The following is a 22,548-nucleotide window of genomic DNA, read 5'->3' on the forward strand; positions in this document are numbered from 1 at the left end:
TAAAAGGACAAACTGTGTGACACTTGTCCGCAAAATTTGTTGTTTGTTGCTGAACAACACCTGAAATAGTTTAATGAACTCTTCCCTGCTAATGAAACACTGAATATCATTCTGTTGAAATGAACTATATAAATAAAATCCATTCAAATAATTAAATCAGTTTAAGATATTACAATGATAAGGAATTAATGCAATAACAAATGGAAAAAAGAGGATTGGCATCCCCTACATCTCCATAAAGCAGGAAAGAAAAAGAACAACCGAACAGCGTAATCAGTTTCCTGTTTATTTACATAAAATTAATTATTGCATAAAATAACTTTTAAAAAGTGAGACCGTAAGAAATGAACTCGCAGGATGATAAAAAAAAAACTATCTACAGCTATTATTCCTCAACGCTGGGGTTTTTTGGGCAGGAGAGAATGACAGGAATGTGTGGTAGAAAGGTGAACAAGAGGCCACGGTTTATAAAATAAAAAGGTTAATATTTACTTTTGGGTTGAGACCAGAGTCGAGAGATCAGCAGGATCTACAGCAAAGCTCCATAAACAGGCTGCTGGTTGTGGAAGGTGGGAAAAGTGATGCTTGGCAAACTTCATTTTTCTTTTCCAAAGAAGGAACGAGACAGAGGTGTAACGTACGTGACGTCAGTGTTTCATAAACAGTGTACGATTTTAACGTAAATGCTACCATTCTGTGTTCTGTATTTGGGTCTTAAGACTAAACGAGGGGGACTTTGAGAACTAGAAAATAGAGATACACATTGATCCCCGAGTGTTGTGCTGTAGTACACTTCAGAGAGAAAGTAATCAGTCTCAAAACATCCTTCTGTAAGACAGCATGGAGTTACAGATAACTTTGTATTCATTTAAAAAAAAAAAAAAAAAAAAATTCACAACAAAAACACACAACAGGACAAAAGGCACCTTTAACTATGGTAGAAAAGAGGACAGTTGAAAACAATGCGCTGCTACAAGCCAGATGTAGAGGTCGCCCTGGTGTGGTGATCTCAGAAACATTAGCTTTAAGCTTAAAAAAAACCAAAAAAAAAAAAAAAAACCACCTTCTAATTGCTCTCAGATCAGCCACACAGGAAAACCACCAGCTCGCTGCAGTTAGCAATTTGGTATGAAGTGAGCATGAGCCTGGCACTCAGACGTACTCCTTGGTGCTGCTTGAAGGCTTAGACTTTGGATATTTTGGGACGGACTTCTGACTCCTGGAGCAGGACGCAGCCAGCAAGCCGCCGCCGAAAACGGTGAGGAAAGTTCCGGCCCAGGCGACGAAAATGGCACCGCCGAATTCATACCTGCAGAGAAAAAGGGCATGAATCAGGAAGAAAGACACAAATCCACCCCCTTCTTGTTTCTCTTGGTACAGACCAGACCTGACATAAGGGTGTGTCTTCTTACATCTTTCAACAACCAACAGTGTCATCAAGGTCACAGGTTTGGAAAAAGCAAATCCGTAACTGCCGTTTATTTATTCATTCCCCTTCTTTAAAAATACTCGCCGTTTACCACAGTCTTGCTTTTAAAAGCAAATAATCAGAACCAAAAAGGGAACACAGGGATTATGGAGCGGATAATTATGGAGCAATGTTTTGAAGGACACCTTGCAGATACCGCGAATCAGAAATGCGTGCGCACTACACTGAACTCGTTTTCCAGCAAAAACACGTCTCCCCTTTCGAGTGCCTGAACTCTGTGGACCAGTTTCAGGTCCTCGTGTGCGGTTTTGGAATTGCACTCGGGTTGGAAACTGATGCTCAAGAACACAAAGTATCAAGAACAGTAAAGAAAGTGACGTATCGTTTGAATCCCAGATGCGTTTTTGATTATCTTCCGAAAACAATATAATCGAAACGGTTTAACTGTGAATCGGTTGGTAAAATGAGAACATCACGAGAACAAACTGAACCTCTGACGAGTCACTGCAGCATCACGATGGTGGACCAGCCGCGTCCGACCCATAACCACGTTCGGGTTCCTTTATTTTACTAGTAACGTTTGAAGATTTCACAAACGACTCGAAACGTAAAAGCTACGGAAGCGACGACTAAATCGACAACGACGATAGAATTCACTAATAAAAAAATAAATAACTGGTCATGAACGCGACATGTGCCAAGTCACTTAATACCACAAATAGCAAAACTATTTAAATGAAATGACCTTATGTACTTAAGCTTAATAAACATAACATTTCCTTTTAATCGGTTCATAATGTGTGCGTTTTTAATAAATGTTGCATGTCTAGTCTTCAGGTAATACTGTACTGTAGTTGGTACAGCTTAAACGTATAGTTCAATGGATGATCGACGTAATCGTTAGCTTGAATACTAGCCTAGAATAGTTGCCTTGTTTTTCTTAATCATCATGGTTTACAACAGTTTTTCTGGCAAGTTTACTTGCCAGTAAATTCTTCCAGAAGACGCTGCAAGTCCATTCTCAGTATTGAGAAACGAATTGTGGGATTAGCAAAAAAGAATGAACACATCACGCTGTACAAGCTAATATCACTAATCACACACTTACTTTGTGTTGACCGGCGTGAAAGGACTGTAGAAATCCCGGATAATCTGGTAGGAGAAATACGAGCAGGCGGCGATGGCACACACAGCTATAAAAAAATAGAAAAATAAGAGAAGAAAAAAAAAAAAAAAAAGGGAAAAAAAAAAAAAAAAAAAAAGAGATAGATGACTGTTAGTATCATGCTACATGACTAGCCTAGACATAAGACTTAGCATGCATAACTAGCATGGAATTTTGACACTAGCAAGATTTTCTAAACCTTAATGTAAGTTTACAGAAATGACACTACATCAGAAATGAGTTTTATTACAGTTTGTGTCGTATGTGATTTCAAACTTTACTTTTAATTTAACGGTAATTAAATTAGCTTGATAAACAGAAGCCTGTTGTGAATTGTGCTGTTACATGATATGCCAAGACTTTTTTTTTCCCCCCTTTTAAGAATCTAAATATAAAACCCAAATGATTTCCAAGCTACGTTACCAAAGTACAAAAGTGTAAAAGATATGACGTGTAATATTCGATTTTCTTTTCCGATCACATCATTGTTAGCTAGAGAAAGAGAAGCTTGTTAGCGTAGCTAAGCATAACTCATGTAATATTACATGATATCCATGATGAACAGAACGTACCTCCCAGCAGGATGACGATGCCTCCGGTCATGGCGATGCGAGATTTTTTCACTTTGTCATCACTGCCACAGTTAACGCACTTCATGCCCATGGAGGCCACGCCCAGTCCCATCACGGTCAGGATGATACTGATGACCATCAGTGCACGAGTGGCCTGGAGAGCACCTATTCACACACACAGAAGAAAAAAGAAAAAGAGAAACAGGATGTTAAAGTTTTGACCCTGACCCTTGTTTAGAAGTCCGAGGCTTCAGGACACACGACGCCCTTTAGTTCCTGAAACCAGATCAGCACTCGTCTTGCGCTGACACCAAGAGGAACAGTTCTTTACATTCTTTAGTTTATAAACCAAGAAGTACCATGTTCCTACTCTTAACGTTTCACCACACACACACACACACACACGAGAGGAAACCCACAAACTTCCTGCGAATCCGGTCCGACGAAAAACGAGTTAAGCCGCCAACTTGGAAAAAGTTGTGATACTTTAACATTTCAACGATCAGACGCACACACAATGATATTCTTGTAATATTTTCTTCCCGTTTGTCTTAGTGTTCCATATTTCGTAAACTGACCTTATGTGTTAAAGGCACTAGAGAAGAGAAGTCAAACTCCTGAATTAATTAATTAATTAAATAAAATCCTCCAGAGTGCATAGTTGTGTTGATGATCGGGTGATACACTGGACTATATTTCACCAAGACTGTATAACATTAACGTCTAGTCTTAGATCAGATATTTGTTGCTAGGCAGATTATGTTTTAATTTCACACAAACGTCACTGCCGCTTAACGACTGGGTGAAATCTTGTGACCCATATGAGACACTCAGCCAAGCTTAGTAAGCTGAGTAGCAACTCCTGATGAGATCAAGGTAGAAGCTTTTCAGGGGGGCCCCAAGAACCTTTTATTAATTTCATGTAACCATCTGTAAACGCCGCTTCTTCTAAACTCATGTGAAACGAGTTGTGTTCGTGGAACACCAGTTTCGACCACCGATTTCTGTCCTCACAGGATCTTTTGTTGCGGGTCGTTTGAATGAGTCACATGCTCGCTCTGCTGAGGCCAAATCCCATCCCCCATCTCTGCACCTGCACTCAGGTGCAAACCGGTTCCACCCAGTAGTTTCTTTCCTGTGTGTGTGTTGATCCGTTTGCTCATTATATGCAAGAACAGGTCTGACCGGTCCGACTCTCAGGAAGGTAGACGATGAAACGGAGACAGCGAGATGGGTTTCGTTGTTTAGAACCTCCCACTCTTTCTCTGTTAAGTCCGAGGGATTTTATCTGCAACCGGATCTCATACTTTCGGTATCGAACAAAAGGACGAGTCCTTCAGAAAACAAACCTCCCACCACCAAAAAATAAAACGAATAGAAGCAGGAGCTCGTTCAGGAACCCGATTCTGATTCCTAACGGTGCAGTTTATCACAAGTGGCCTGTACGTGTGTTTGCAGAAATCATAAAAAGGTGTATAAGCGATAACGCCTTATCATTCTCCGATAGCAAAGTAAAACAAACAAACAAGCGCTGTGTGCCAAGTGTGAGAAATGAAACAGGTCTCTGGAATAGCAGCTATTTCTAATTCTCTGAACAGAAACTTTGGAATATTTAGGACACTGATAATGATGACGCGCGTGCGTTGGGGGGGGGGCAGCAGCCATCACCTGGCTGCCATTGAACATTTGCATGGGCTGGTTTTCTGGAATAAATGATGCAAATCTGGATGACGAAAAGGCCCGGCCACACTTCCACTCTCCCCCCACCTCCACCCCCCCCCAGACAAGGAGGAGGAGAGTGAGACGAGTCTTTCTGCTGTGTAATGAATTACTCTACTCACTGCATAGTGGATCCACATTGTTTTACTCGGAGGGGAACGAAACATCAGCGTTCAAATAAAACCACACAACAATAGAGTGAGAAATACACTCCCACAAACACGTACCTCGAGTTTTCTCTCATTTGTCTCTACGTCATTTTTACTCAAAGCAGGAAGTGCAATTAAACAAACCGCGACCATTTTGTTTGTTTTCATAGTTCATTTTTTCCCACTTCCTCCATTTTCCCCCCTCTCTTTCTCCTCCTTCTGAAATGTTCCCTTTAACCCTGGAGCACTGATGCATTTCAAACATCACCCCACCCTCCTGCTCGGAAAAGAAAGGAGAAACAATAGATCTTAGCAACCTACAGGTGTGTAACCCGAGGGTGTGGCTTTAGGGACAGAAAAAACACACACACACACACACACACACACACACACACACACCTTACACTAGAACAGGGTAAATCACAAGTTCTACTGTTTGAAGAGAGCAAACACAACAACAAAAAGCACTACAATGTGCACAATATTGTCCACTACAAAGTAAACTGGACTACACACTAATCCACCTGTTCCTACACCACAGCCAAATAATTCATGTCATTAAAAAGTTAAATAAAGGGTGTGTTAATTAACCCTAGGCTGAAATAAATCGCACACCTCGGGGACAGGGAACATGGACAGAGTCCAGCACAGCGAGTAGAAAATGAGTTACAAGTTCGTGCCACACGATACAGGCATCCGGAGTAATTATTTTTCACAGTAGTGTGAGGTGGTGAGCGGGTCTGCGCATGCGCACTGACTAACTGCCGCCCGTGTTCCCTGGAGTGCCGATCACCAAGCGACAGGTTCACCCCCCAAGCTCAGAGAGACAAGGTTAAAACCATTAAAACATGCAATCAAATCAATATTTAAACAAATTAATATGCAAAATAGGCTAGAAGAAGAAAGCATTGTGTTGCTCAGCGGTAGACAAGAGGGGTTGGGTTCAATTAAAGCGTTACAGGCCAAATAAATAAATACGCAACTAATAAGCAATGTTTAAAAATAAATAAATAAAAAATTAAGGCTACAATTGGGCCTTTTAGTACTTTTCATAATTTAAGTACTTTTAGTAGAACTAAGGAATGGTTGGTTGGTTTATTTATTGAAATGTGATGATCAGATTTATTTCTTCATTTCTGGTTCTTACTGTTGAGCTGCAGCATGGAGTCGTAGACCTTGCACTGTATCTGCCCGGTGCTCTGGTAGGCGCAGGACATCCACAGGCCCTGGTACATGGCCACGGCGGTGATGATGTTATCTCCAACGTAGGCCGACATTTGCCACTGGGGCATGATGGTGCCGGCTATGAGGCCAATAAGCCCGATCACAGTCAGAATAAACCCCAGCATCTGCATCCCTTTATGCGCCATCTTCTTTCTTTTCTTTTTTTTTCCTCCTCTTCTTAAAAAAAGTTGCCTAGTTTGTCCTTAAAGTGCAAATCGCCTTGAATTTTTTATTTCTTTTAAAAAAAAACTTGCTTTAAAATCCAAAGTTTCCTCGAGGAGTGTCCAAAAAACAACAACCCCCAATTCGGCTTTAAATTCCTCCCTGATCTGGAAATGGGTGAAGCACCTGTCCGGAGAAATCGCACCTTGATGAGGAAGATCAGCAGTACAGACGGCGGGAGCGCGCATTTAAAGGAGACGCGCGTGTGGGAGAGTGGAAAGTGGGCGGGGCAACGCTTCAGTTTCGCCCTCAGTCTCTACTTCTCTGTGATTGGGCGAGACTCCGGAAGCACCTGAAGACGTCATCGTTTCGAGGATGAGTAACGCAGAAGCCCTCTCTGAAGGGCTCTGAAGTAACGTTTCGGCTTGAAAAAAAAAACAACAGCCAAGTTGTGAGATTTCCGACTCTTTTCAGTGAGTCGGTTCATTTGACTCGGCTCTCTGTCATTATCTCCTAAACTTTCTCTGCTCTTCTTTTGCTAAACTACAGCATATCTGACATGTTTTATTGTTTCATGAAACTTTACATCGCTTAAATGTACCCAAAACAAAAAAAATCTCCTCCTAAATGCGAGTCTACTCTCTATGTTCACCGAGTCAAAGAGCCGACTCGTTCGCGAACGACACCTCAAGAACAGGAAATGCTACTTATTTAGGCTATTTTTCCCCTTCACTGGATCACATCTGATCATTACAGTTGACCCGATGGAATTGTACATCTGTCTGTTTATATTTCATTGCCTTTAAATGAAATTAAATACAATATAGATGCTATAAACATTATTATGACCTTATCAGTGATATCATTGCACATTATGAATCATCTCTGTAATCTCAGGCACGTGGCCATCATTTGCTTAAAATACAAATTGTGTTTATTTTGGCCCCGAAAACCAAAAGTGTTTAATGGACATGTGCAGCGCAAAGCTTTAAACAGTAAATGAACATCTGAGGATGTTATTTATGTCATTAAACTAACAGCTATAATTTACGTCAATACAATAAAATTAATAATAAATGGTGTTGAGTGTGTGTTTAAGTATCAGAAAGGTCAGAATTAAATTCGTGAACATTTCTAATTCAAGTGAACACTGCGCTAGGTGCTAATACGTCAGATGTTTAGTCATTCGCTGATGAAACGGTTTAACACCAGGCATTGACGGTGACATTGGTAACTTCAGTAAGATCCAGAGTCTTTCCCGGGAGCACTGGACATCACATGGCCTTAAATTAACACATAAACATGCTTTTATAACCACCTAAGACTGTATCTTAAATACTAAGTACTTTTTTTCGGGGGTTCATATTAAGTCTCCAAGGACGACACAAATCGATGTAATCATCCATTCGACTTCCTCAAAGGGCAGAAATTCTCATCTCACAAAGTCTTTTCTCATGGGAAAGTGCTTCTCCGGTTTCGCAAATCTAAAGAGGAATTAAAAGATGACTTTAAAAAATGCTGAAGTCGTGTAAATCCTAGGAAATGGCGCGTTTCAGAAGATAAAGTTCTGGCTAGAAATCGAACTCGCAGATCAGCCATTTTAATTGGCACGTGTCTGGTGACGCGACTACATCTGTCCAAAATGTTTGAAAGACCCGTAGTCATGTTCAAACCTGACTGTGACTCAGCATATTATTACCCATAATGCACTAGAGTAAATGTGTGTCCTCGGTCAGAATTGTGTTCGGCAAAGTCCTCTCTTGCTAACCGCTCATTAGCTGTTTTGCTACCAGGCTGTTAGCTACTAAGTGCAGTGAGCGAAATGTTTTCGGTGATTGTGCAACAAAAGTTTGAAGTTAATTTGATTATTATTATTATTATTATTATTATTATTATTATTATTATTATTATTATTATTATTATTAGGGCTGTCAAAATTAATGCAGTTGATTTTAAACTCTTAACTCGCAGGTTTTTAAAATTCAAACATTAAGCCTAAACGGTGAAGCGGTTAGAGTTAGCACTCAATAACGTGACGGTGCTCATGTTTGTATGGACCATCACACATTTCACTGACCGCCATTTTATTTTTGCTTACTGCTTACACTTTTTATTCTTCACAACTTGTATTATTTGTTATTTGTAGTGTTTTTATTTACTTCCCTGCCTGTGTCTTAGTGCATTGCGTTTCCTTCAGCAATCAATAAAGTACTCCAGTACTACAATATCTGTCTATCTAATGACTAATTAGCTAATTATCCACCATGTTAGTAGGTAATTAAATAAGATTTCTAAACAGCGCGACTCCTTTGAATAACTCACTGAAACACTATTCTATTCAATTTCATTCAGTCTTCTTTTATTTTTGTAGCAATTTTAATAATGGACATTGTCACGAAGCAGCTGTACAAAAATATATATACATTCTTTTCGGATATAAATTTTAAATATATAAATTTATCCCAAATGAGCAAGCCAGAGGCGAACGGTGGTGAGGAAAATCTCCCTGAGACGATATGAGGAAGAAACCTTGAGAGGAACCAGACTCAAAAGGGAACCCGTCCTCATCTGTGCGATTATAAATAAATAAATAAATACATACATACATACATCCCTTCTATAACTGTGCTAATAGTACATGGTCAAATGGTGCACAGGCTTGTAACCAGGAACTTATGAGGAACTTTTGAGTTTGAGCATCAGAGTCATTTCTGAACTCGTTATAGCTTTAAGGTTATTAACTGTTCAATGATGGAGACTTTGTGTGCAAAACTGTTCTCTCCAAGGAAGAACATGTGGAAGAAGATGCGTGGTACCATCCACAGTAATCTCATGCTGATCTTCGTCCGTCCTCAGCAGCAGCGAGCGGTTTTATTTATTTATTTTTTCAGGTGATGAGAACTCCAAACAGAAGCAGGGCATCGGGATGGATCAGGCTGTGGTTAGTTGTGGATACACCTTACATGCAGGTTATGCGAAGATTGTATGAAATGTTTGTTCCATCCACTTCCTGTTTCGCTTTCTCCCCTTTCAACTTCTTAAGTCTTCTAACACAGATATTTTTATTTCAGACTTCACCCATGTTGTTGGGAATATGAGTTAATCTGTAAAATTCTGGTTAGCATGAATTTGATGTCTACAGATTAAAAACACCACATTTTTTTATGAGTTGGTTTCGGTGTCCGAGGACGTGGTGAGAAGTGAGTCGTTACGGAGAACACACCCAGTTCTAGAAAAACAGTGTGAACACAAGGCCACATGCTTGCGGGAGTAAACTGTTTGGTTTTTTTAGTGACCATGATGACTACAGCGCTCAGGAATTAGCCTGTGATGATAACGAGAATACAGTAGAGAGGAATATGATATGTACAGATTAGCTCGTGCTTCATGAAAAAGGAACGCTGTCCTAACGTTCAGAAAACCGTTCAAAATAAAATTCCTGCAGTTTATCTGAAAGCAGAATGAAGAAGAAATTTACGTTCAGGTAAAAGGTTGAGCAGGTTTTCACGTTTTCAGAACACAAACTTATCGGATATGAAAATTAAAAACAAAATTGTTTTATTTTAATTCGGAGGAAGTTCGTGTGAGAATCATTTTCCTCAGTGGAAAAGCAAATAGTTTCTCCAGCTGTCTGGGAAATTGTATAATTGGATTTATTTTACACAATTATTTGTGCATGCATGCATGCAGTGCCCTCCACTTATATTGGCACCCTTGGTAAAAAAAAAAAAAAAAAAGAAGGCTGTGAAAAATGGTCTTTATTGTTTAACCTTTTGATCTTTTGTTCAAAAAGTTCACAAAAATACTGTTGTCATGGATAAACGATGCAAACAAAACACAGGTTTATCGAAAGAATATATATATTTGAAAAATATATTTGACGTATATTCCCATTGATATTTAAAAGTTTTTTAGTACACCTGGGTGACTAGGATCAGGAAATTGTTCAACCATGACTTCTGGTTTCACAGGGGTATAAATATGAGGTAACACACGCAGGCCATATTCCCTTAGTTGTGCATAACAGTGGGTAAAACCGAGGAATATAGCAGTGATTGTACGGAAAAATGCTGTTGAGATTCACAAATGGGAAATGGCTGTAAGAAAATAGCACAAGCATTGATAATGGAGCACCGCAGTGGCCTCACCAAGAACAGAACGTCCCTCCTAAATGTACAAAAGGACATGGCAAAAACTTACCAGGGAGGCTGCCAAGAGTCCAGCGGCAACAATAAAGGAGCTGCAGGAACATCTGATATATATAGATTACTCTCTGCATGTGACAACAATCTCTCGTGCTCTTGACATGTCTGGGGTATGGCGGCTAGATGGAAGCCCTTTCTCAAGGCCAAACAAGGAAAACAATAGCAGTTGATGACAAACATTTGTGAGAGCTGTGAAGAAAAACTCAAGCACAACACTTAGTGACTTCACAAAGAAATACAGAGATGACAATGGTTCTGGAACCCAGATGAACCTCTACCAAAGTGATGGAAAGGCCAGCGTGTGGAGAAAGAAAGGATCTGCTCATGATCCAAAGCATACAAGCGTGTCATGTGAAACATGGTGGAGGTAGTGTCACGGCTTGGGCTTGCACAGCTTCTTCTGGAACATTCTCACTAATCTTTATTGATGATGGAACTCATGATGGTAGCAGCAGAATGAATTCAGAAGTCTACAGGAACATTCTGTCGGACAATTTACAGAGAAATGCATCCAAATGAATCAGGAGGAAATTCATCATGCAGCAAGACAACGATCCAAAACACACTGCTACCTCAACACAGGACTTCATCAGGGGGAAAAGTGGAAGATTTTAGTCTGGCCAAGTCCATCACCAGACCTTAACCCAACTGAGCAGCGATTCACCTCCTGAAGAGGAGACTGAAGGGAGAAACCCCCTGAAACAAACAACTACTGAAAGATGCTGCAGTAAACACCTGGAAAGCTTCACAAACGAAGAAACCAGCAGTTTGGTGTCAGTGAGGATTGCTGCAGGATTGATGCAGTTATCACGAGTAAAGGAAATACAACCAAATATTAAGTGTTATTTACTTCAAGACTATCTGTTCCTATACTTTTGCTCACCTAAATATTGGGTGGTCTTCCAGCAAAGGTGCCGTGTTTCGGGTTGTTTAACACGTCAAGATAAGGAAATTAAAGCTGAAGTTCTGATCCATCGTCTCATCTCCGTCTTTTGATCTTAATCCCAAACATCTTCAACGTATAGCGAAAAACACTAGAACTGGCCTTGCTGTTCCAATACTTTCGGAGGGGACTGTATATAAATGTGTGCTTTCTCAGCTTCTTACTTTGTGTGTCTGCTTTCAACTGAAGTTTCAGTCTCAGACACACACTTTGGTGGCTTTTTTTTCTTCCACTCATACCTTCTAAACCGCTGCAGTTTTACACCGTCAGCAGCTGCGCGGAGCTTTCTTCTGCTTCAGACGCTGGAGAACTTTATCTTCAGGATTTCTGTAAGAACTTTTCACGCTTCTGCTGCTGATGTTCAGTTTTTACTCCCACTCTGAATCATTCCAATTAGTCTCCTATTCAGAGAAGTGTAAAAACTGGATTTCCACAACACCCTTGGGGGATTTTAGTGTGTGTGTGTGTGTGTGTGTGTGTGTGTGTGTGTGTGTGTAAACTTTAGCATGTACATACTGTTTCTTCTCCAGTTTTATTTCCAGGGAACAAACAGAGCCTAGTTAAACTGGTTTTACACACACACACACACACACACACACACACACACACACACACTGAGGTGTGTGTTTATGATTCATGAGCATTAATTGTACATATCTGAATTAACATTAATTATTAATGTTATATGTGTGTGTGCGTGCGTGTGTGTGTGTGTGTGTGTGTGTGTGTGTGTGTGTGTGTGTGTGGCGCCTGAGAACAGTTTTCACACACTTAACACGCAATAAATATTTAACATGTACAAACATGAGGATTTCAGTTACAGCACATTAACGTCACCACCATGACACTCACTCACCACTGACATCTAATGGACACACACACACACACACACACACACACACACTTTTGTTAGTTACACTAAACATATTACAAACTATAAATCACATGATGTGTCACGTGTCCTCTAGATGGCAGTGTAGGACAAACGCAGCTCAGAATACTTGCACCCACACACACACACACACACACACAGTTCCTTGTGCACTTTTATCTGCAAGTGTGCATGCTGTATCTTTTGCATTTACACTACTGTACATCTGTGTATGTGAGAATGTGCACTACTTTGTAAAGTATACATGCTAGACTTTTGCACTTCTTTCGGCAAGTGTGCACACTTACGTGTGTGTGTGTGTGTGTGTGTGTGTGTGTGTGTGCGCGCGCGCGCTGAAGCTGGCACTCCCTTGGGGACGATGAATAATTTATGGGTGAATTATGATTGAATTTTCTTTGCGGGCTCTCTCTCTCTCTCTCTCTCTCTCTCTCTCTCTCTCTCTCTCTCTCTCTCACACACACACACACACACACACACACACACACACACACACACACACACACACACACACACACACACACACACATTCACTCACATACACTGTGCTGTGCTATAATGTCTGTTTAGTAGCGTTAACACATCACTAATGACGGCCATTTAAACGCTACAACTGAAAAAAATGATCTAAGCTATTAGCTGTGTGTGTGTGTGTGTGTGTGTGTGTGTGTGTTTATCTGGCCTGAGGATAAAACTATAGAGAATGATAGGACTCTCTCTCAAACACTGCAGCACCAAAAAAAAAAAAAAAAAAAAAAGTGTGTCTGTGTGCCCTCATTTCTGCAACTTTATTACCTTTACCTAGTGTGTTACACTCACACGTGCGTACGTGCGTACACACACACACACACACACACTCTCTTGTACACCCAAATACACACTCCTACACACTAACATAGTGGTTCTCAGACTTTTTCAGTGTGAAGCCCCTGCTTGTGTAGGGTGCATAACTTTGTGGGCCCCCAAAAGTCGTCAAATTTTTTCGCAATAGTTTGGGGGGGGGCTGGGGTTTTCCACGCTAGGCTCTTTTGTATTAACTTTCTCAGATAAGAGATTATGTCCTCTATCGAAACCTTATTTTACATGGTCTTGGGTTTGATCAGTGTGTTGCTAACAGTATGTTGTCTCTGTTTGGTGTGTGTCTTAGTGTGCTGTGTGTAACTGAACTCATTTATTAATATTTCTCATTACGTACATCATAGATCAAAGGCTGACAATCCCGACATACAGGTTAAATACGTGTTAAAAAAATGTTCTGGAATTTCTATGCGGCCCCACTGGCGCCATCTGGCGGCCTTCCAGGGGGCCACGGCCCCTAATTTGAGAACCACTGCTCTAACAAGCTCTCCTACAGTCTAACACACACACACTGTCCTACAGTATAACACACGCTCCTACAGTCTAATATACACACACTCCTACGGTCTAATACACACACACTCTCTGTTCTACAGTCCAACACACACACACACACACACACGTCAACGCTGCTGTTTGTTGTTTCATAAGATAAATGTTATTGCAACCTCGTCTCCTCTCACCATCTTTACTGTTTACACTGTTAAGCGATGTTGGTTGTGTTGCATACTTGGTCCACTATCACTTCTTTTTGGTAGTGCGTGTGCGTGCGCAGTCACTCACTCACTCACACACACACACACACACACACACACACACACACACACACACACACACACACACACACAGAAACGCCACAGCAGTCAGTTTACAATAATACAAATCTATCAGTGTGGTTTATTCAGTAGTAAGAACCCTGTCCCCTTTCAGACATGTGTGTTACAATAAGAAACGCAGAGGCCAGGTTAAGAAGGTGTGTGTGTGTGTGTGTGTGTGTGTGTGTGTGTGTGTGTGTGTGTGTGGGTAATCAGTGCTTTTAAGTCTCCTCATTGGCCTCTGTCATGTCCTGGCTTGTGGAAGACTTTTCCTCTCATTCGGAAGACAATAATAAGGGACGGGTTTTTGTTTTTTCATCCGGAAGACTCCATGTGTTGTTGTTGTTGTTGTTGTTGTTGTTGTTGTTGTTGTTGTTGTTGTTGTTGGCTTTTTTTAAACGCAAAAAACAAAACCTATTTTACCATTTTCTAATTTCTTTTCCCCCTTGAGGTCAGACCACGTTGCTCACCTGCAAAGCAGCAACCGTCGACTGTGCAAGATTTCCAAGTTCTTTTCCTGTCGAAAGGAATCAGACGTTAACGTAGCGGCGAGATCGTAATTTTACAAAATCACAAACCGGATCTGTAAATCTGCAAAAACTCTGCGTACAAACACTGACAACGCGATTACAAATGACAATTTACGTATTTACAACAGTAATGCTCTATTTTTACAAATCACCAGCTAAGCAGCAATTTAAAGACTTCAAATGAAGCGACTAGCTGTTGTAATGTTCTCAGGGGCGGAGCCAAGCAGCCATCTCCAGAGAGGGGCACAAAGGGGGCGGGGCCAAAAGTTCTACAAGTTGTAACTAAAGTGATTTTTGGAGGAGCACGTGTACAAAAAAATAATCACAATTACAGCGCTGTGATCACAGGATTGTGACAGGAAATGAAATCCCAACAGATCACCAAAACACAGGAAGTACAATATGGGAGTAGGCATGTGCTCGTATTCAGTTAAATAGTATGCCTCGTTATTTAACAAGCCAAATATTGTTGTCATGGCGATGTGGCTTCAACACAATACTACGTTTATTTATTTTTTTAATCTTTAGGTTGAAAGTTGTGTAATTAAACACGCGCCGAAGTTTGAATGAGAGAAGCGTGTTACGAAACGTTCCTCAAACACCCATGGGCGTGGTCTAATTCTAATAAGCGGTTTGAATGACAGGCTGAAACGAGACGTCGTTTGTGATGTCGGTCAAGCGTCTGAACGCAGTGGCTCGAGAGATATACTCGCCAGGTTAGCTTTCGTTCGCTAGAGACGAGACGTTATTCTTGCGCTAGGTCGGGGTGGATCTCATAGACACTTTACCCCAGATTAACCCCGCCCACTTTACAGATAAAAGGGAAAAACTGTGGCTGAATATCGGCACATGCCTATCAGGAAGTCATCTGTGGATGACACAACTTCATGATAAAGAAACAAAAATCATGCTTCAACCCGAGCCGAACGTCATTTCACAGAAAATTGAAATATTTTAAAATAACAACAATAATAAAACTCATTACACACATCATTCCTGTACAGAGTAGAAAGATTATTATTATTATAGCTTTAAGAATTCATGTGAAGGAAGCACCTTAAATCATCATCATCATCATCATCATCATCATCATCATCATCATGTCCCTGGAACTCGGTTTGTTCACCGGAGAAATAAATAAGTGATTCTGTACAGATTCTCATTATGGCTCTTTCATATTTTTCAAAATAAGACAGAGCGCTACATATATATACACACATCCGTTTATCGCTTTTTTATATTCCCTTTATTTGTTCTTTAATTCTCTGAGATAAATCGTACGAAATTCTTCATTTGTCATAAAAATACAGGATCGTAAAAAAAATCCGTTTGCGTGCTCGACTCGAGGGTGAAGGACGCACCGAGCGACCGAACGAGTCCTTGAGACGCCTCTATACCTGGCCTGATTTATGAGAGAGAGAGAGAGAGAGAGAGAGAGAGAGAGAGAGAGAGAGAGAGAGAGAGAGAGAGAGAGAGAGAGAGAGAGAGAGAGAGAGAGAGAGAGAGAGAGAGAGAGAGAGAGCCCTGAGGCGGGCAGAGACGCCGGTGATGGGAAATTTGGCTGGGGATGAATTCATGGCTCCGTTCCAATACTGTTTTTACTGCACCCTTGTCGACTCTCTTCCCTGTTTCTTCCTCATGTCCTTGACGACAATCGTTTAGGCAATTGTTTCATTAGTGACGCGTGACGCTTGTGGCTCTGAGGGGGCGTGGCTATGTAGGATTATGGCGTGTGTTCGAGTGAATATATAAGAATATATGGAACTGTGGTTGCGTCCGAGTCTGCATGTGGAAATCTGACTCGCTCAGAGTGGGTGTGGCAGTATAGGATTATGACTTGCCTTTGAGCCCATTTATGGAAAGGGGTGTGGCTCTGAGTGGGTGTGGCTATATACGATTGTGGGCATGTCTTTGCATCCATAACTTGCATTTACTGTAACGTGTCAGAATTTCTGAAATGGGCACAGCTCTTAGTGGGTGTGGTTATGTAGGAGTTTGGGTGTGTCTTTAAGTTAATGTATGGAAATAGGAACTGGTTGAAATGGGTGTGGCTATAAGGGATTGTGGGTGTGTCTTTGAGACCATAAATGGAAATGAGAGCTGCTCTGAGTGGTTGTGACTATATATGGGATTGTTTGCATTTTATTTGAATCCATATATGGAAAAGACTAGACGGGCTTGTGGGCGTGTCTTTGAGTCCATATATGAAAGTCTTCACGTAAGAAGAAGGAAGTGATTGTTCACGTATTATATGTATATATATTTTTGGATTGTTATTAGCCTGCAAGCTAACATGAGCTTACTTGACAGAATTTCTGAGAGGATTTTTAAAGAAATATGCATAATCTTTGCTGCTAATGCTAACCAGCTGGCTAACAAAAGCTAACTTGGCTTGAATTATATTGAAAATGTTTAGAATATTCTTGCTAGCTGGCGGAGATGCTAATGGCTCTGAGGTCCGCGTACAGTAATGACATTTAACATGCCGACGCTGTAACATGTTAGCGGTTGCGTTTCATTTTCATTCAGTACGCTAGCTAATTAGCAGGACAGCTAGTTAGCACGACATGACATATATGGTTTGTAGGAAGTAGAGTAGTAGAGTGTCTCCCCGTGACGTCCTCCATCACTTCCCCTAGGAGGCGAGTGTGTGTTAAATGTTATTGGAACACGGGTCATGTGACTATGTCGAGGAGATTCCCTCCATAAAATCACTCCTGAGTTCATCGTGCGCTAAACGTCCTCCTGCTCACGCCGCTGTTATATCGCTCTCTACTCCGCCTCTTATTGGCTCAATCGATCGTTACTGCGCTGTTCTCTCTCTCTCACTCTCTCTCTCACATACACACACACACACACACACACACACACACACACACACACACACACACACACACACACACACACACACACACACACACACTGCGTGAAAGTGAAGGTTAATGGACGTTGGACACACAGAACGGCGTTTGGGGAGATTGCTCAGGAAGTGGAGCGTGACTTCAGAGGAAATGTGTGTGTGTGTATGTGTGTGTGTGTGTGTGAGAGAGAGAACCATATTCGTCCTTGTGTTCCTCTGTGGATCCTCCCCTTCTGCCAGCTCAGCCATGAACGCAGAGTGTGTCATGTTTTCCAATGAAGCAGCAGCATAGTCTCAAACTGTCTCACTCTCTGCACTAAAAGTCCAGTATCACCTAAAACTGTCTCACTCTCTGCACTAAAATTACAGTAAATCCTGTCTCACTGTCAGAACTAAAAAGCCTAAAACTGTCTCACTCTCTGCAATAAACGCCATTAAAGCCTAAATCTCTCTCTCACTTTTATCAATAAAAAGTTCAAGCCTAAAGCTGTCTCTCCATCTGAGCAGCTTCACGTCTTCACTTCCACTCTCTGTTTTAACACGACCTCATTACTCCAACACCGAATCTCTCCCACACTACGTACTGTTACACGTCACATGAGGCCACGTGACTTTGCTTTGCTTTGACCTTCAACACAACGTACCGTGACCTCGCGATAATATTACGTTCGACAAACTCCTTTAAGCACTTTCTGATGTTCAGATAAAGGGTCGGTGTTGCCATTCCTGATTATTTACGCCCGTGGGACTAAATTACACACGGACCTTTTGACCTTTGCACGACCTTGAACACACCCAGCTTTTGACGTGACGTGACCTACTGTAACCTCACTACATCTGTCTTAGACAACTTTCGAAATCACTCTCTTTGACGTCCTTAAGCATTTTATTCTTACATTTCGTGACGTTCTTGTAACCCCGTTGATGTCCTGATACTTGTGGACATTTGACCTTTTTGCATGACCTTGCATCCATCTTGCTCTACCTGCAGAATCATTTCCTTTGACATGCTGTAACATTTTCAACCACTTTTCAAAAACCCTTGGCAACCTTCGTGGACGTTCCACGATGGTATTCGCTATTCTAGCTGCTTCTATCACTTGAAATCTGCCTCTGCGTTTTACTTCCTCTGACCTTTGCATGACCTTCGCTGGACTTGTCTCTTGGCTTTTTGCAGGACGTTCAGCAACTTTTCACAAACCGTATTCGACATCATCTAACTGTGTTTTTTTTGTTTGTTTGTTTGTTTCTTAGCTACGTTTCCATTCAAACGCCGCACAGGTGGATTCCCAAAAAGCCTTCAGAAGAAAACGTGAATGGAAAAACGTACGTGAAAAGACGACGTGGAGACAACGTCAGGCGATTTATACCGAAATTTCATCTCGTGTTCGTAAAGAAAACTGACGGAACAGTAGCGTAACGCATCAATTTGAAGTCCATTTCCATTTCTGCGGCCATTTTAATGTTTAGACGATCGACCGAAACGGCGTTTTTTTTTTTTGTTTGTTTTGTTTAATCACATTTCCGTAACTTTTTCACACGTTTCGTCTTCGATACGAACAGACCGACTTTCCCAGCTCAGACGAGCGCAAAACGTTCCGATATTTTACTACGTTTTATTTCAGGTTTTTCCTTCAGGGTGTGTTTTATAATTCTTATTTTCAAAATTCGAATAAAACATGGATGTTAGATTCTCATTTAAAATTGTAGGTTAGGTATGCTAATCCCTCAGAATGTCCTGAGACACCGCTAGCATGATGTTAGCGAGACGTACTAATCATCAGATCTCCAGCCTCCAACCTCTTGGCCAACAGGGTTTTTTTTATGCTGTTTTTCATTACACACAGCCACATTTAGCTTGGGTGAAGGACATCCTTTGGCTGTGTGTGTGTGTGTGTGTGTGTGTGTGGATTGGTTAAATGCTCTGTGAGGATTAGCAGAAGGACAAAAATGCACATGGATTAGCACATCTCTCACATCACACACACACACTAGGAAAACAGCGCAGTGTCATTAAACCCCACAAAGCGCTAATCATTTCTGACGAACTTCGGCCCATGATTCCCATGATGCATTGTGAACAAGCGACCATGGCTGAAATCCCCGGAAAGAATCGGATCGGATCGGATCAGAGAGTTAGGGCAGTGGAATTACTCCTGCATATTTGGCCCTGATAAAAAAAAACAAACATAAATAAAACTTGTAAAACATTTTAAAACTGATTTGTGAAGTTTTAAATTTAGGAAGAACATTCATACATTTCTCGTCCTCGTGAAATTCACGTTCCTGCACGCATCAACACCACTCCCCCACCCCACCCCCGGGGGAATGAAAGGATAGAAGATAGGAGAGAATGTTGAACTGACTAGCATTTCTAGACGAATTTATCTGAGATGTTCTACAGCGGTCAGCGGTTAACAACTAGCTAGCTAACGTTACCACAGGAGGTTATTGCTTGCTAGGTAGCTAGTTTAGCTAACCAGGACTTCCTCTTGAGAACTTGACTTCATTAAATGAATGAATTCATATTAGGTGGTATTTTGTTGCAAATGAGCAAATATTTGCTCCTGATGAACCTTTTTGTAAACGAAAATGTACCGTTAAAAGCTGCAACGTAATAAAGAAGCTAATAAAATGTAGCTAGCTGGGGAATGTTACCAGGAGATTATTGCTAGCTGGTGAACGTAGCGAACGGAACTCCTTTCTGAGAAAAATATCAATCCACCAATATAGATCCACCTTGTGCTGATGGATGCTAAGGCTAATGCTAATTACTGGATGCTAATCGGTTACTGTTCTCTCTCTCTCTCTCTCTCTCTCTCTCTCTCTCTCTCTCTCTCTCTCTCTCTCTCTCTCTCTCTCACTCACTCACTCACACACACACACACACACACACACACACACACACACTTGATGTTGAGCACTAACAAAATATGAGAAAAGAAGCCACAAACATAAACTTAAACAACAAATCAGGCCGCGGTATCACTGAAGCGGTATAGGAAGATGATTCTCGCATAGCTGGCGGCCATCTTGTTCAACAGGTCTGTTGCATGCTGGGAAGGTAGAGTGTAAAAGTGTACAGACTGGGCTGAGGAAGCTCACGCTGAATCAGAAGGAAGGAAGACATGGGATTCTCCTCTCCAGGGTTCCCCCACCACCTCTCAGAATCTGAGAACTTCTTGCCGTGGTGCATGATGGGAAACAGAGTTCCTGGAGTAGCTGGAGTTCTTTGAGTCCCGCCTCCCTCTCCCTCTGACTTCCCTGTGTTATAAGGAGGCGTCGGGCCTTTGCGCCCCTTTGCGTTCGTTCTGTGGCGAGTCCGACGTCTTCGCCGTCTTTCGAGGCGGGCTCTGCTCGGACTCGAGCTCGTGCAGCGACGGTTCCTTGTACATGGCAACTGGGGAAAGACGCAAGTAACCATAGCAACCAGGTGTGAACTCCACACAGTGACGTGAGCAAGGTGACACTTTGGCTTGTTAGCGTAAAGTTGTGTGCTGATGCTGAATAGAACATGACGGGGACTGACCTTCGATGACCTTGGGAAGGAAGTGGGCGGCGCCTTTCGTCTTCTTCACCCGGTTGCCCTTCATGACCTGGCCGTCGCGGTTGATGCCGATGTACCACGAGCGACCCGACTGACTCTGACGGTACAGCATGGACGAGTACGTCACGTAGTAGTTCTCGAACACGCTCTCTTTAAACTTGCACTCAGGGTTGAAGTGCTCCTGGGGAAAAAAACCAAACAAACAGATGGAGCAAATAATAACGATTCCGACGTGAAGTTTATCATCTGCTCCTGTTTGGTCTGTGGCTTTTATTTATTATACACACATATACATACACATAGGGTGCCAATAATTATGGCGTTTACTCTACTTCTGCCCAGCCATGGCCTTCATATTGCATGAAAGCACTGACGCATTCCGATTAATCATCTTAATGTAAAAAAATAAATAAATCGATATTTTAAATAAATAAATAAAACTATTGTTTTACACACACACACATACACATATATATATATATATATATATATATATATATATAAATATATATATAAAATTAACTATTTGTAATAAAATAACAAAAACAAATGCAGCCATACAGTGAGCGATGGAGCCAAAGCAGCGTCTCGGAAACAGCTGACTGAAGACACGGGTCTTCTCTTCCTCTCAGTGTCCGTCAGCTGCCGTGGCAACGATTTAATGACAGCTGGACGGCAACACGAATATTTCTCTTGGGCTCTGATTGGTCGTCAGTCGTCGCTTCCTTTTCTGACCGTAGCGCAGCAGACTTGAGTCTATTAACGCGCTCGTTCTAATACAGTATGGTTTCTATAGCAACAGCTTGTTCACGGGGACTTGTTTGGTGAACGCTCCGTGTAAGAAGATTAAGTTTATGTGACACATACGGACGGCGTCTCCAGTGTCGGCGCTGTGTAACGGTCAGCGGTAAAGCTGTAACTTTACGTTTTCCCACATCGTCCGGACAGAGGAGTTTACGCTGCTTTGCGGTTTCTCAATAACACGACAAGCTGCGTTTTTGTCTTATTAACCTGAAGGGAGAGAATAAAGAGAGGACTGGGGAGGGAACGAGCGTTTATAGCTGCTGTAACGTAAGCCAGAACAGGAAGTAGGTCACTTCAGGGAACATTTAAATGCAACCAAAGCCTAACTAACACCTCGACGAAGGCGAGCGATAAGACGGCACTGTGAAAAGAAACGCAGAGGATCTGATGGAGCAGATGAAGCGCCCCCTTGTGGAGAATCTTCAGCCTGATGCGAGTGTGTGAGTTAAACGCGAGGCCCACGTCGTGCTCGGGCGTCTAAAAATGGCCGAAGTGCATCTCCTGGCAGATTGAATCTTAATGAAACGATTAGAGAGATTAGAGCAAGTGGAGCAGCCTTCTGACCTTCTCTCTCTCTCTCTCTCTCTCTCTCTCTCTCTCTGCGTGGTGTTTGATTACATCTCTAATTGAATGTCCTCTGCGTTCATAAGCCGGGCGTCTGAAACAGGAGAAGCGCG

At 41.7% G+C, this 22,548-nt stretch overlaps 4 protein-coding genes across 4 annotated transcripts in view; 1 reads left to right on the forward strand and 3 right to left on the reverse strand.

The window, feature by feature from the left end:
• Positions 1–20,932, reverse strand: part of ponzr2 (plac8 onzin related protein 2) — a 29,345-nt gene extending 8,413 nt beyond the window's left edge. The window contains exon 1 of the mRNA XM_017489969.3: positions 20,921–20,932. The gene's annotated coding sequence lies outside the window, so the exon portion shown is untranslated. The remainder of the gene's footprint in view (positions 1–20,920) is intronic.
• nlgn2b (neuroligin 2b) overlaps positions 1–22,548 on the forward strand; it is a 140,751-nt gene that overhangs the window by 2,471 nt on the left and 115,732 nt on the right. The gene's annotated exons all lie outside the window — the stretch shown is intronic.
• Positions 266–6,657, reverse strand: cldn7b (claudin 7b). The gene is made up of 4 exons (XM_017489916.2): positions 6,182–6,657; positions 3,167–3,331; positions 2,538–2,622; positions 266–1,309 (listed from the first exon to the last, which is right to left on the reverse strand). The coding sequence occupies exons 1-4, from the start codon at positions 6,402–6,404 to the stop codon at positions 1,153–1,155; spliced, it is 630 nt and encodes a 209-aa protein (XP_017345405.1). The 5' UTR covers positions 6,405–6,657; the 3' UTR covers positions 266–1,152.
• fgf11b (fibroblast growth factor 11b) overlaps positions 20,338–22,548 on the reverse strand; it is a 21,683-nt gene continuing 19,472 nt past the window's right edge. The window contains exons 4-5 of the mRNA XM_053686755.1: positions 21,050–21,248; positions 20,338–20,920 (exon numbers count right to left, since the gene is read on the reverse strand). Of these exons, the coding sequence (XP_053542730.1) occupies positions 20,790–20,920; positions 21,050–21,248 (330 nt within the window). The 3' untranslated portion in view covers positions 20,338–20,789. The remainder of the gene's footprint in view (positions 20,921–21,049; positions 21,249–22,548) is intronic.

The sequence above is a fragment of the Ictalurus punctatus genome, chromosome 16, assembly GCF_001660625.3.
Source record: "Ictalurus punctatus breed USDA103 chromosome 16, Coco_2.0, whole genome shotgun sequence".
Lineage (NCBI taxonomy): Eukaryota > Metazoa > Chordata > Actinopteri > Siluriformes > Ictaluridae > Ictalurus > Ictalurus punctatus.

Excerpts from the sequence above, each read along its gene's own strand:
- cldn7b (XM_017489916.2), bottom strand. The coding sequence starts at position 6,404 with ATGGCGCATAAAGGGATGCAGATGCTGGGGTTTATTCTGACTGTGATC. Across the intron at positions 2,623-3,166 it reads CATCGTCATCCTGCTGGGAG|CTGTGTGTGCCATCGCCGCC; the intron begins GTACGTTCTGTT and ends ATTTTTTTATAG. Across the intron at positions 1,310-2,537 it reads TTCACGCCGGTCAACACAAA|GTATGAATTCGGCGGTGCCA; the intron begins GTAAGTGTGTGA and ends TTTTCTCTGCAG.